This window comes from Colobus angolensis, unplaced genomic scaffold, assembly GCF_000951035.1.
Source record: "Colobus angolensis palliatus isolate OR3802 unplaced genomic scaffold, Cang.pa_1.0 Scaffold152, whole genome shotgun sequence".
Classification (NCBI taxonomy): Eukaryota; Metazoa; Chordata; class Mammalia; order Primates; family Cercopithecidae; genus Colobus; species Colobus angolensis.
Genome location: NW_012114622.1, coordinates 4,866,320 through 4,881,937, shown reverse-complemented (window position 1 = coordinate 4,881,937; position 15,618 = coordinate 4,866,320). Strand labels below are relative to the sequence as shown.

General features: G+C 36.0%; 1 protein-coding gene across 1 annotated transcript in view; it reads left to right on the top strand.

Moving 5' to 3' along the window:
• DCDC1 (doublecortin domain containing 1) overlaps window positions 1-15,618 on the top strand; it is a 99,113-nt gene that overhangs the window by 40,461 nt on the left and 43,034 nt on the right. Inside the window, exons 3-4 of the mRNA XM_011936331.1 lie at window positions 720-889; window positions 14,987-15,256. Of these exons, the coding sequence (XP_011791721.1) occupies window positions 726-889; window positions 14,987-15,256 (434 nt within the window). The 5' untranslated portion in view covers window positions 720-725. The remainder of the gene's footprint in view (window positions 1-719; window positions 890-14,986; window positions 15,257-15,618) is intronic.

Genomic DNA, 15,618 nt, shown 5'->3' with positions numbered 1-15,618 from the left:
AAAAAAACCAAAATAATAAGTGCTATTTATGACAAACCCACAGCCAATGTCATACTGAATGAGTAAAAATTGGAAGCATTCCCTTTGAAAACTGGCACAAGAGAGGAATACCCTCTCTCACAACTCATATTCAACAAAGTGTTGGAAATTCTGTCCAGGGCAATCAGGCAAGAGAAAGAAATAAAATTGTCCCTGTTTGCAGATGACATGATTGCATATTTAGAAAACCCCATCATCTCAGCCCAAAATCTCCTTAAGCTGATAAGCAAATTCAGCAAAGTTTCAGCATACAAAATCAGTGTACAAAAATCACAAGCATTTTTATACACCAATAACAGACAAACAGAGAACCAAATCATGAGTGAACTCCCCTTCACAATTGCTACAAAGAGAATAAAATACCTAGGAATTCAACTTACAAGAGATGTGCAGGACCTCTTAAAAGGTGAACTACAAACCACTGCTCAATGAAATAAAAGAGGACACAAACAAATGGAAGAACATTCCATGCTCATGGATAGGAAGAATCAATATCGTGAAAATGGCCATACTGCCCAAGGTAATTTATAGATTCAATGCCATCCCCATCAAGCTACCAATGAGTTTCTTCACAGTAGAATAACATGATGACAAGTAAGTTGTAATTAATACCCAGCCTCTATTTGTAATCTAGTAGGCTTTTACATTTAAAATTAAATAACATTCTTTATCATTTTTAGCTGAAAATGGCAAAAATAGGAGCAGAAGATCACAGAGAAGCACTGTCTCAGTCTTCCTTATCCCCCTTGACTAAAACAATGAAAGTATTACAGCAAAGTAGTCCTGAAGGCACCTTGGATGGGAATACTGTAAACCCAGTTTACAAATATGTTTTGAACGATTTACCAAGGTAAGAACATTATTTCAGCAGCTTAAACTAAATACTGAAGGGGATAAAAGTGTTTCTAGAAAGTAGTTTAAATGTTCAATCAGTCTTAGCTGGGCGAGGTGGCTCATGCCTGTAATCCCAGCACTTTGGGAGGCCTAGGCAGGTGGATTACTTGAGATCAGGAGTTCGAGACCAGCCTGGCCAACATGGTGAAACCCCGTCTCTACTAAAAATACAAAAAAAATAGCCACACATGATCACGAGCACCTGTAATCTCAGTTACTTGGGAGGCAGAGGCAGGAGAATCGCTTGATCCTAGGAAGTGGAGGTTGCAGTGAGGTGAGATCATGCCACTTGACTCTAGCGTAGGTGACAGAGTGAGACTCTGTCTCAAAAAAAAAAAAAAAGTTTGAGTACAGGTGATATAAATAAGTAACTGAGATGTGTTGAGTTATGGAGGCTTAGAGTAGAGCCCTTCCTTTTTTCTACTTTATGGAAAGAAAAAATGTAGATGAGGCAGTAAACGTAAATTATCTCTGGGATCTGACTTGAACGGGTAGCATAATGATAATAACGATAATGTCAGGTAGTACTTGTTAAGTGCCAGTCACTATGCTTAGCACTTAACCTGCATTATATCAATTTTGTTCTGAAAACAATTCTAGAGGCCGGGTGCAGTTGCTCACGCCTGTAATCCCAGCACTTTGGGAGGCCAAGGTGGGCAGATCACCTGAGGTCAGGAGTTTGAGACCAGCCGGACCAACATGGTGAAACCCCGTCTCTACTAAAAATACAAAAAAAAACAGGGCTTGGTGGCGTATGCCCGTAATCTCAGTTACTCGGGAGGCTGAGGCAGGAGAATCTCTTGAACCCAGGAGTTGGAGGTTGCGGTCAGCCAAGATCACACCATTGCACTCCAGCCTGGGCAAAAAGAGTGAAACTCTGTCCAAAAAACAAAACAAGGCCGGGCGCGGTGGCTCAAGCCTGTAATCCCAGCACTTTGGGAGGCCGAGACGGGCGGATCACGAGGTCAGGAGATCGAGACCATCCTGGCGAACACGGTGAAACCCCGTCTCTACTAAAACATACAAAAAACTAGCCGGGCGACGTGACGGGCGCCTGTAGTCCCAGCTACTCGGGAGGCTGAGGCAGGAGAATGTCGGGAACCTGGGAGGCGGAGCTTGCAGTGAGCTGAGATCTGGCCACTGCACTCCAGCCCGGGGGGCAGAGCGAGACTCCGCCTCAAAAACAAAACAAAACAAAACAAAACACTAGGAGGAATATAAGACAGGCGGTAGTCTCAATACCTTTGTTTTACCTATGAGGAAACAAAGACAGAAAGAGGTTGATTAACGTGACTAAGCTCACACAACTAGTAAGTAGTAGTAAAGAAGGTATGATATGAATTCAAATGGATCTAACACTACAGCATTTATCAGAAGTATAAAACAGAGGAGACAGGGGTATTCTTCCTATGCTTTTCTCTGTTAGAAAGTGAAAGAACTAAAAGGTATTTGTCATACATTGATAAACTATTGGCTGGCTAAGTGTGATGCCATAGTCTTTATGTTATGAGACTGTAAGAAAATCAATAAATTATTCATAAATTAAGGATTATGTTAATCTTCTTATGGAAATCCTAGATCGTATTTATTTCCTAGACCAGTTTGAGTGTTTGCTTATTTGTGTGTGTGGGTCACTAGGTTAAGATGAAAGTGAAACCTTGACTTTCAGCTAATTTGTTTTGCTTTATTCCTCTCAGCTATAAGTGCATATTAGTAGTGTATGAGATCCTTTATACAATGCAACTTTTAAAAAAATGAATACCCTGTATGTTATATTGTAGGGACATAAGTCACTCATGACTTATTAGAAAAGAAATTCTAAATAGGATTAAATGTTCCTTTTTACAAATGCCAATTCTAATATTAGGTGTACTTGCACATATTTTTATTGCCTTTAATATTTATTTATTTCCAATTTGCTACTTCAAAATGGTAATACATTCGCTTTTTATTCTAACTACTTTTGTGCATTTTTGCTACTTTTTTTTTTCTGGTAAAGCTAAATGTATTTTCACTTATTCAGTCTGTTCCTGCTTTTTTCCTATTTGCTTTCTTTGTTAGTCAGTTTAACACTGGCTTTATTTGTCCTTTTCATTATATGTCAGTCTTTCTTCTCATGTGACACTTTCCTACTGCCTGTTTTTTTATAGTTTCTGTTTCATTGTGCTTCTTTTGTTTCTTTGTTTGAATCCTAACTTCTTTTCTGTCATTATTGCCTATTACCATCAACTTTGATTATGATAAACCAAGAAAATGAAGTAACCCTCTTCTTGACAATCAAATGGAAAGCTGTAGACAATGCTCAGAGGTCTTTTACCTTCATGAAAAAGAAAATGATGAGTTTCAACCTGAAAGGGGTCAAGTTCATAAAGGCTAATGGTAATTTAAGAGTCATTGGTATTAATATGATTATCAGAGAGAGGCAATTTTCTCTATGAGTAAGGACATTTACCCCCTGATTGAGGTTAAAACTTCTTTTGTCTCATTCTTGTTTTCCTTGCCACCTTTCTTCTACCATCTTTGTGGTCTTTTTGTGAGAAGTAATTATTAAAATATAGTCAATTTATTTTTCCTACTTGTATTACAGAGATTGTGCTTTCTTCATTAATTAATACATTGCACTTTTTACAAAATATGCCTACATATATATGTATATATATTAAGTCCATTCAAAGTAGCCATACAGTGACCACTTCATTTTCTTGTTATTATCTGATGCTATCAGTTTGCTTTTCATTATATTTACATTATCCACTCTCCTTCCCTCTGTTCTTCCTTTCCATGCTGTCACTCCATGCTGCATTTGCTTATAACAGAGTGAAAACCTCTGTGCCAGGACATGCCCCCTTGCAAGAAAACTAACACCAACATTATAAATGTTTTCAGCTTATTATGCCAGAGGTTTCATCCTCTCATTTTTGACTTACCGTTTGGAGGTCATGTGAATAAAAAAAATATTGCCTCATTTCTGTGGCTGCTTCCAGGAAAGTAGCACAATAGTAAACTTTTCCTGCTCAGCTGTAGTCTAATGCATTCCCAGGTGACCCAGAATCAGAAAATAGTCTTGGAGACATGGATGACAAAATCAGTTATTTTTTAGTAACAGTTATCCAGGCATAGTTTCACCATGTTCATATCCAGCACTCCAAGTGCTGAAGTGGAAGATTGCCAAATTACGATTGCATTTTTGCATTAGGAGAATGTTGTAAACAATTAGTAAATTTTTCCATCTCATATGTAAAATATGTTGTTTTAATGATTTTCAGCCAATGATCATCTAAGGGATGTGATTTAATGATTTTTATAATGGGAAGTTATAGTATTTTTTATCCTGCTGGCAGCTCAGCAGTAGTAAAGAAGGTATGGTATGAACTCAAATGGATCTAACACTACAGCATTTATCAGAAATATAAAGCATTACCAACTCTTACAAGTCCCTGAGGAGGAAAATTACTTTTAGTAAATGAAATGAGAACTGAAATCAGTTTTTAAAAAGTAAATACTAACCATTTTTTTGTTGTTGTTGTACATTATCAAGGCTACTTTTTCACAAGCAAATCTTGCTTTCAAGGATACTAACAGACACCTAATCTATTTAGTCACTGTTTAAGTCATTTATCTTGGGTACTTTTTACTTGGAATGAATCTTAGATTGTTTTTGAAATATAAACATTTAGATCCATTGCCTTTTCTATGGACAGTTTAAGTTTAGCAACTTCATCATTCCAAAAATGAACTGTCGATTCCCACCATGGAATGAGTGGCAGATGAGAATGAGAGAAAACAATAGTGAATGAAGCATGCTAACACCTTCACTGTTTTAGACTCCTGCTACTACCCAACAAATTATACTTTCTCCAGTTCATAATCTTTTTCCAGATTTTTTCCTTCAAGCTTTTAAAAATATTTCTGCAGATCTCCATATAAATATAATATTTTCTTTATAAAATCTGAAAAGACTAGATCATTGTTTCTTTTTGAAAATTTTCTTCTGGAAAAGTTGTATATAATATTTATAACCCCTCAGTTTTAAATTTCACATATGCCTTATTTTTATTCCCGTATACTTTTACACAAGTAAAAAAAAACTTTTTTTTCCTTTGGGTGGAATTATTTATGCCCCCGATGCTATGCTCAGATGTGTCTTTATGAATTTTGGAAATTGTTTTTCTTCTTTAGAAGTTTTTCTTCTGCAAAAGTAAACAAGTTTAACTTAACAAACACTTATTGAATATCTTCTATGTAGTATATATGTAGTTTGAACATAACATTTTGGTTATTATTCAATCATTGACTTGCAAGTAAAAATTTGTTATGTGTTATAAAATATCCTGAAATTGCTCCACAGTTGGAAAAACCCTTATAAACATTTTTAGGCCAAATTAGAATTGCATTTTCTTCTGGAATTGGAAGTAAAACTTGTGGGGAATTTTTTACTTTTATTACTCATTTTCTATGATGTTTAAATTGTATTTTATCAGATAATCTAGCAATTGGAGAAAGTTATTTGTATCTTTGGAAGTTTAAGCAAGTTGGAGAAAGGGCAGGATGAAGTTTAATAAAATCTTTTGCTTTGTGTGCTTAAGAAATTTTATAAAAGCTTGCATTCACCAAACATAAGTAGGGTTATTTCTTTTATTGGTTGTATTCTAGTATTTTAAACTGATGATTCATTATTGAACATACTTATGGTCATTTTGCTTTATGTTTATATTTTTTTGTATATATTTCAATTTGAGAGCTTAATTACCATTAAAATGGTACTATAATAAAGATAAGTTTTACAAATGATAATATTAAAAGAAACTCTTCAGGAAGGTTTAAATGCCATAAGAATTTAAAGCAAGAAATATATGCTTGTCAAATATACAGTATAAATAAATAATTTGGATGAAAATGGTTGACTACATTTAACAAAGAGACTACCAAATAATGAAGGGCTAAAGAGTGGTTGTTAGATTTGATGTACTTCATTTCATATTGTAAGTAATTGCTATCCATAAAAATTCTATGGCTTCTGTATAAGAAAAAGAGACATTTTGACAGGCAACACTAGTATGAAGCGACAGCAAGTACAAATCCTTGGCAACTGTCATTTCATTATCCTGCTGTTGAATTCACATCCAAATTATGTGATAACTTAGACCTGCATGTTTGTTTTGGAGCCATGGTCTGTCAAAGTAGCCACATTTCCTGCTTAAGAATAGAATTATTAGCCACATGCAAATTTATGCCATAGAAATCTAAATGTAACAAGGATGTTTTGTGTTTCATAAAGAGGGAAAATCAAAACTCCATGTCATTTTATGCTTATGCTGAAATTTCTGGTGACATGTTCCTGATTAAGTAAAAGTAGAATTTTTAGAAAGTAGCAGATAGTTTATATTTTATCTTATTATGAAATTAATTCAACATTAGTAAAGGTGTTTAATAAAACTAAAAATAAAGCAAAAGTAATTTGGATTATCAATTACATTACACCACATGTCCATTACATTTAATGCAGTAGTGGAAAGCTGACTATATAAGTTAGGCCACTATCAGTGGAAAGTAACAAAATTCAACTGAAAGTGACTTAAAAATGAGGAACATTCGTTATTTCATGTAAGAAGAATTCAGAGAGAGAGCAATTTTAGGGTTAAATTCAGCAGTTCAGCAGTGTTATCAAAAAGTCTGGCTCACTGTGTCTTTCCCTCTGCCATCCTCAGAATATTGGCTAGATCCTTTGGCTTGACCCCTCCTGCTTGCAAGATGGCTCATCACATGTTCACTCAGCAATGTCCGAGTAAAAAAGATGAATGTTTGATCACTTACATCTCTTTTTCATGAGGGCAAATAACCTTTCTCTAAAAGATTTATTATGTCTCATTGGCCAAAATTAGGTCACAAGCAGATTACTTAACCTGCCAGGGTCAAGGGAAATGAAATTACCATCATTGGCTTTAGACCATTGAAGATTTACTCACTGGAGCTGATCATAGGATACTTTCCATGGGCATATAAGGAAGATGAATTCTTAAAAATAACCGAGACTTTATCCAAGAAGAAATGGGGGAAATGACTTAGACAGATAATCAACATTACCTGACATAACTCTTGGCTTCAGCTTTCTTTTATTTTATTTCTTAAATTGTGTTTGTTTCTTTTCAGTGGCATTTTGATACATTTTTGCATGCTGTCATAATTATCAAAAAATAATTCCTGCATATCAACCACTGGTTGAGTTCCTGTGGAAATATAGCAGATGTAAAACAACGATCTTACTCTTGCAGAGTGAGATCTGAAATCATCTGAAATTATATAACAGATAACAAAACAAACATGGCAATATGCAAAACAGGACATCAATTTTTACAAAGGGCCTGGGGAAATGATTTGGAATAAGGAATAACTAGGATATGGTGGGATTATCTTCTCTTATGTGTCCTGCCATCCTGAACAGTTTTGGTGACGCCTTTTCCATGACCCTAACCCCTGGAATTTTTCCCTTCAGTAACCAGGGCTTTTCCTTCAGAGCTAATCATGATCAGTAATTGTAAATTTATATGTGTAACTATTTAATAGTTCTCTCTTTCACCTGACAATTAATGTTATTATGAAAGAGGTTCTAGAAAATGTAAATTCTGAGTTGAGATTAACATTTATTAAATATTTATTTTTTGAAAGGAGTACAGTAATAGGTATAGATTAGCTGAGTGAACACTATTGTTAAAAAGGTATGCAGATAGGAACTATGGAAGGCAATGTGGTGCAGTTATAGCTGAGGGATATTACAGGGGAGTAATGAGCAGCACCACTTGGTAGAAATTGTTGAATGTGAGACCAAGAAGTATGATTTTACTAGGAGTTTTCTTCAAATTGCTATAAAAAGTCACTAAGGTTTACTAATGCCATTAAGAAGAGGAAATGAGGAGAAAATTTGTTCTTATCAAATCTGTAGTCATCTCCTTAATTCTTATGGTCTACTTACCTGTTTTTTCTTGTAGTCCTTCCTAAGAATATTTTCTTATATTTTTAGACCTTAAAGATTTCTTAGTTGTTGCTTTGTGAAGCAAAAATTGTAAACTAGATTTAATGAAAATTTCAGAGAGTAAGCATAATTAAATGCTACTCTGAAATATCAAGAGGGTTGTAAATTCCACAATGTTTAAGATCTTTAGGACCTGTAAATACAATGAGATATCGCCATCATGATTAAGTTTCATTATGTGGCAAAAGAGAAAACATTTTCACAGATGTCATTAAGTGACACAATCGGTTATCTTTAAATTAATTAAAAGGGAGATTATTCTGGGTGTGCCTGACCTAATCAGATGAACTCTTAAATGATAGAGATCATAGACAGACAACTTAGAAAGCTAAGCTATTGCTGGCCTCAAAAAAGATGATAGTCAATATAAGTTCTGTAGCAGTCAAGAACTGAATTCAGGCAACAATCTGAATGAGCTTGAAAGAGGACCCTGAGCATCAGATGAGACTGCAGTCCCAGCTGACACCTTGATTTCAGCTTTGTGAGATCCTGAACAGAGAGGATCCAGCTAAGCTTTGCCCAGACTCTGGACCTACAGAAATAGTGTGCTAAGAAATAGATGTTATTTTAAGCCACGAATTTTGTGGTAGTTTGTTGTGCTTCAATAGATGTACAACTAATAATGGTTGGAGAAGTAAGTGATACGTAGTAGGTTAGATATATAAATATATTTTTAAAGGAAGTTTACTTATGAAGTAATATGATTAACGTTTTTGTATTAATCCATTTCAGTGGAATTTAAACTTCAGGCTTAAAAAGAATGCTTCTATATCATGGCAAAAGATTAAATAATACAATGATAAATTGAAATATTTGACAGAAATTAAGGGCTAGCATTTTATATGATAGGAAATAGCCAAAGAGATATAGTAATTCTGGCTATCAAATCTTCCAGGGGAGGTATGGATGCACAGGGAGGAAACACATTCCATCATATGGGGTTGGCATAGAAATCATACTGAAAAAGGAACTACTTTGTCTGTTTATATGTGAGTTATTTACAGATGCAATGAAAAATTTACAGTAGAGACATACACACTTTCAGGACAAGATGATAAATCTGACAGAAATATTAAAAAGAAAATCTATGTTATAAAATTAGCCCAGGTTCCAGAATGTTATGGAAAATCTCAACAGTAGGTGGGGAGAAGGTGAGGGTTTGGTTTTGTTTTTTGTTTTTGTTTTTGTCTTTGGACAAAAGACCATTTTCTAGAACAACTGGTTTAGGAATTCACATGGAAAGGAACTATACCTATTCATGGAGACTGCATATGGGCCAATAAATAAAAGTAACCATAGCACTAAATTTAGTATCAGTTAGGAAAGACAAAATTCAGCAAAACTAGCATACAACTTACTGAATTTTAGAAAAGATAGCTGTATAGATCTTAATGTAGATCTTAAAAATGTAGATCTTAAATTATAATATAAAATGTATATAATTAATAGTTCTCAAGAAGCACAGGAAGAACAGAATGCAAAACCTCAAGCTCAAGCAAGGAAGACTTTGGAGCTGAGCTCCCTGCATAAAGCTAGGACCCCTGAAAGACAGATGCACCTATTAATGAAAATGGGAACAAAAGTATTGTTCATCAGCCCTAGGAAGCAACAATAAACAGATATAATGTATTTTAAGGTTTGTGCATTGTCTGGAAAGTAATGAGTAAGTAATTATGTTAAACTTTAATGGGACAAGGATTCATATTGTAATGGCTAGTGTAACCAGTAAAAATAAAGTTAAGCAAATGTATAACATACAACCTAATAGAAGGGGAAATGAAATAATGGAAAATTATTTTTTAATCTAAGCAAAGACAACAAAGAAGTGAAAAGGAACATAGAACAGATAGGTAAAACAGAAAACAAGTAGCAAATGTATTAGGGTTCTCCAGAGGAACAGAACCAATAAGTTATAATATTTTATTTTATTTTATTTTTAAATTTATACTTTAAAAAGAAATATTTTATTTGACTTTAAAAATTTTTGTAATTTAGAGATGAGGTCTCGCTATGTTGCCCAGGCTGATCTTGAACTCCCTATTTTAGCAATCCTCCCACCTCAGCCTCCCAAAGTGCTGGGATTACAGGCATAAGCCCCCATGTCCAGTCCATATACTGCATATTTTGTATATATATTATATATATATAGGATAAGGTATTGGCTCACCTGATTATGGAGTCTGTGAAGTCTCATGATTAGCCATCTACAAGCTGGAGATCCAGGAAAACCAGTGGTGTGGTTCAAAGGCCTGAGGGACAGAGGGCCATTGGTGTAGTTTCCAATCTGAGTCTGAAGGCCTGAGAACCAAGAGTGACCAGAACAGGGAAGATTAATGTCCCAGCTGAAGCAGTAAGGCAGAAGAAGCCAGATTCCAACCTTCTTTGCCCTTTTGGTCTAATCAGGCCCTCAACAGATTGAATGATGCCCACCTGCCCTGGGGAGGGCCATCTGCTTTACTTGGTCCACCAGTTCATATGCTAATCTCTTCTGGAAACATCTTCACAGACACACCCAGAAATAATGTTTCCTCAGATATCTGGATATCCTGTTGCCTAGTCAAGTTGACACATAAAATTAACCATGACAATAAGACTGTAGATATAAGTTCAAATACCATAAGCCTTTCGTTTACTCATCTGGAAAAGGGGAATAATAATATAGGGCTGTTGTGAGGATTAAATGATAAATAAATATAAAATGCTTAGAACAGTGACTGACATAAATGCTATGTAGGCATTAGCTATTAGTATTGTTATTATCATTGTCAGTACAAAGGGCATGATACATGATTTATACCTTGCCTGGCCTGGATGAGAGTCCCTATAATTGGGCAAGTAAGGGCCAAAAGCTGAGGGGACTGTTGAAAGAAGACTCCTTGGGGCTCTACACACAAGTTGAACTGCTTCAGAGTTTCGGTGACTTAATAGGACAGGGTTGGAGGGATGTCTCTTTTCATCATCCCTGTACTAGACTGTTCTGGCCCCAGGCACTAGAGTCTTTGGGAACACTCTGAGGTAGCACCTTGGCATGGACCTCATTGTTCTTGTGACTGGTCATGGCAGCAGAGAGGCAGTGAGAGAAGAGAGTGGAAACAGCTGTGACTCTTACCAACATATTTTTGTAGGTACGTAGGAGATACTTTTAGAAATTTATAATGTACCACTTTGAGGACTCTCAGTAATAAATGGGGAAGATTTTGAGGGAGCAATAAATTCCTGTACTATGATGATCAGGTTATCATGCTGGCAGTTTGTATTAAATTCTTCACCCTCAAGATTGGCATCTTTAGGATTGTCAAGGAGCACAATCCTTCCTTTTGATCCATATCCCTTTGGGCCAACATTGGCATAGACTATTGAGCCAAATGGTCCAGAGACTGGGCCTGCAATCATGGTACTGTATTCTTATATTCCTCTTTGATTAGAAATGAATGACTAATATTAAAATAATCAAAAGAATCAGAGCACTGTTTCAGCAGTTGTTACATTTAAACACTTGTGGCAGAAATTTAAATTGTATGATGTATTTTAGTGAATACTTTTAAAATCAATCAATATATCGTGTCTCTGCTCATCTTAGTGTACAAGACAGGCCATGCAAGTCCCCTGCCAATTATGTTTTACCTGTTTGGGAGGCACTGAGAGCCCATATCACCCTACCTCCTGTGTACCTCCAGTGTGCATCCTGCTGTCCTATCTTTAGCTGGGCCATTAATAGGCACTTTCCCATATGCAGGCTTGCCAGTAGCATGAGGTTGCCTCACATAAGAGTTTTACTCAACAGGGGTGTCCTATCCTGGGTAGTGATGAAATTAAACTCTTTGAGGAATTTGAATGTAAGTCATATAGACAGAGACTGAAGAAAGTAATTTAGCGTAGAAATGAGACACATAGAGGAAGTTAGCAGAAGCCATGAGGAAAGAGGAGGAGGATAGAGGTAAATCAGGCAATCATGATGTATGAAGAAGAGGTAGGTAGACCCAGAAGGAGATAGGAGGTGCTGAGTCAAAAAGCATGGAGTCTACTAGAATTAAGTCACTAGTGTATCCTTGACAGCCTTCCAATTTTTGTGCCCTGCAGGAGTGGTTTTATTTACTTTTGTAACTTTCTATGTATCTTGATAATAAGCCTTATCACTTGAAGCCTAAGTGTGCCTCTCTGTTTCTTTAAAGCTAAATGAACCTAACACCTTTCATTCCAGCACCAATTTAGCAAACTGACTATGTGGGTTTAATTCCCACATGGAACAAGTTGGCTTTGCAAGGGTATGTGATCATCCTCTCCAACACCTAACAAGCTATGAAACACATATCAATTGTTACAAGAAAGATGAGTTTGAGACTCTGTAAGAACTACTGAGGCCGGGCACAGTGGCTCATGCCTGGAATCCCAGCTTTTTGGGAGGCCCAGGTGGGAGGATCATGAGGTCAAGAGATCGAAACCATCCTGGCTAACATGGTGAAACACCGTCTCTACTAAAAATACAAAAAATTAGCCAGGTGTGGTTGCATGTGCCTATAGTCTCAGCTACTCAGAAGGCTGAGGCAGAAGAATCGCTTGAACCTGGGAGGCAGAGGTTGCAGTGAGCTGAGATCGCGCCACTGCACTCCAGCCTGGGTGACAGGGCAATACTCCTTCTCAAAAAAAAAAAGAATTACTGAAAACCTGTCATCAATGTTGTAAAACAAATCAAAACTGAAGACTATTCATAGTGGACCAATAATATTAACTCTAACATGAAAAACTACCCCTTCTCCCACTTTCAGATATAAATTATAAAATTGAACTATATATTTAAATTTAATTATTTTTACTATTCACTGGGTAAATCTCCTATAATCTCTTGTCCTTACCCTATCAGGATGATGTGGAGTTGGGAAGAGTTTGCATTCCCAAAAGAAAGCAAGCGCTGTTATCAGAAGATGGGGAAGATGTGTGTGATAAACAAAAATGATAGACAGCCTATGCATAACTAGGTACAAGAAGGCTATATCAATACAGTTGATAAAATGTTATATTCCAATAAAATCCATACAGAACATAGAGCAACATGAATAATGGTGTTTAGTGAATACCATGAAAAACAGTATTTAGTCAGAAGGCAATAGAATTGAGGATATAACATGATTAAAACTTTAGAATATGAAAAAATAAAAATCTTTTGCCTTGTGGTGGTGGAATAATGGATTATTAATATTAAAATCATTAGTATATTTATAAGAATATTTCACCATGAACAAAATATATTCATTAAAAAAGACACCTTATTCTACTTTTAAGTAGGGAATTCCATTTTTAAAAAAAATGTGGGAATCTGCTCTTCAAGTAACTATTTATTGGAAACTTGGAACTGTTGATGAGATCTGTGATTCTTTCCCCTGGCTGTTTACCCGTCTTCCCCCAGGTTGAAGAGCTTGGTGACCATGTGAAGCTCCATTGCTGTTGCTGCAGAAACACTGCCAGTTTGAAATGACTGCTACCACATGCCATCACTCACCACCGTTATCAAAATCTGAGTGGCTTAGGTGGTCTGAAGGGAGGTCCCACCTTTGCCAGAGCTAGAGTCCAAAGACTCTTTCAAGGCGCTCTTTGCCACAGTTTTAAACCTGGTTAGGTCTTCAGAACATAGGGAAGGCCGCTCCTGTCCCCAGTACTGTACTCAGTCCAGAGCAGACTTGGATAGAAACATGTGATAACAACAACAGCAGAATACAACTGCTTGGATTCCAGAGGTGTAGTTCCCCTGGGTCCACTGTGTGAGCTCACACACACACACACACAAACATCTGTTTTCCCTCTGACGTGTGACTACCATTCATTTTTTCAGAGAAAATAATTGACCATTTTACTTGTTTGTGAGCATAAAGAGGGCAGGCTGGAAGAAATAATTGTGATTGTAATGACATTTGTGGATGTGAAAGATTTGGAGCAGGGGCAGTCCCTGCTGAGCTTTCAACACTGAACATATGTTAATTTATAATTGGGGGTGTGTTTCGGGGGAGTTATATTATGCAATAACTATTGAGGAATGAGCAAATTGGAAAGAAGCAGATTTGGTTTGTGCAAAGATAGTTCCAATTACGGTAATAAATGGAACCTGACTATCCTCTATGCCTGATCACCACAGAGCTCAATAGTTGCAAATATACTGAAACTTATTTTATTTTATCATACCAGTACATTCTATACCTATTCATCCTCCCAACCTGGTGTCTACATAGATTAATATATTCTTCCAGGTCATGTGGTCCCCTGTTCACATGTCATAGTTCATCCAAATACTACTCTTCCTGCCTAAATATCAGTAGGGTGACCAATTGACCCAGTTTATCTGAGACTGAGGGAGTTCCTGGAATGTGTGACCATCAGTGCCAAAACCAGGATAGTCCTGAACAAACCAAGATGAATTAGTTAGGTTAATCTCAGGTCTGCTGTGAAGGCTTTACCAACTTTATTCCCACCCGTTCTAAAATGGCCTTCAATGAGTTCTTTTCAACTTTAAGGTTAATACACACTCATTTTCAGTTTATTTAACATATATTCTCTATTGGGGGATTGTTTGCAATTCTTGATGGTAGGACCCACATATTTTTTAGCAGCAGAGTATCAAGTAAGTATTAGAAAATAAAGTGGATCTAAGAATTTAAAAATTATACTTACATTGTTTTAAACATTATGCAAGCTTCCTTGTGGTTGAATTAAGTAAAGCAATGAAGCTTAATGGTTATGAATGTGGATTTTATTTCAGGACAGGCTTGGGTTCAAATTTCCACCTTGTCAGTTACTGATTATGTGACATTGGGCAAGTTAATTAACCCCACTGAGTCTCAATTTCTTAAATCTGTAAAATGGGAGTAAAAATAATAACCACTTCCCAGGAATATTGTAGGCATTAAACAAAATAATGGCTAAGTGTGTAGTATTTTGTGTAGCAGATAGCACACAACTTATTATTATGTGGTATTTGTTAATAAATGATTACAAGTCAATTAATTATATTCTTCCATGCATTGTTTCTTCCAGAGAGTTTATGTCATCCCAAGCAAAAGCAGTTATTAAAACTACTGATGACTATTTGCAGCCTCAGTTTGGCCCCAACAGACTTGTGCATTCAGCAGCAGTACCAGAAGGGTCAGGACTTCAAGATTGCGCCACACATCAAACAGCATCAGATCACAGCCATGATGAAATATCAGACCTAGATAGCTACAAATCAAACAGTAAAAACAATTCTTGTTTTATATCAGCATCCAAGAGAAACAGACCTGTCAGTGCTCCAGTGGGTCAACTGAGGTAATCAAAGCTGTTCTCTGTTCTTTTTAACCTACTGTGGAAGTTCTTTCCTTTGAGCAGAATTTATAATGTTTCAATTGACTATCTCAGACATTAAAATGTAACACATCTCTATGGTTTTGTTTTTGTTTTTTTCTTTGAAAGCACCAGAGTAGAATGTTGTTAATTACACTGTGGGAAATATGAGATACACTTCAACCTGGGTAATCAGAAACTCTGAAAAGAATATCTGAAGCAGAATCAGGCTAGGATCATGAAATATCTTTGCTCACACGAACTTATTTAAAAATAAAAATGCTTTCTTTTGATATTTAACCAATAGTTTGAAACAGAATTGAATTGAATGACATTATTATAAAACC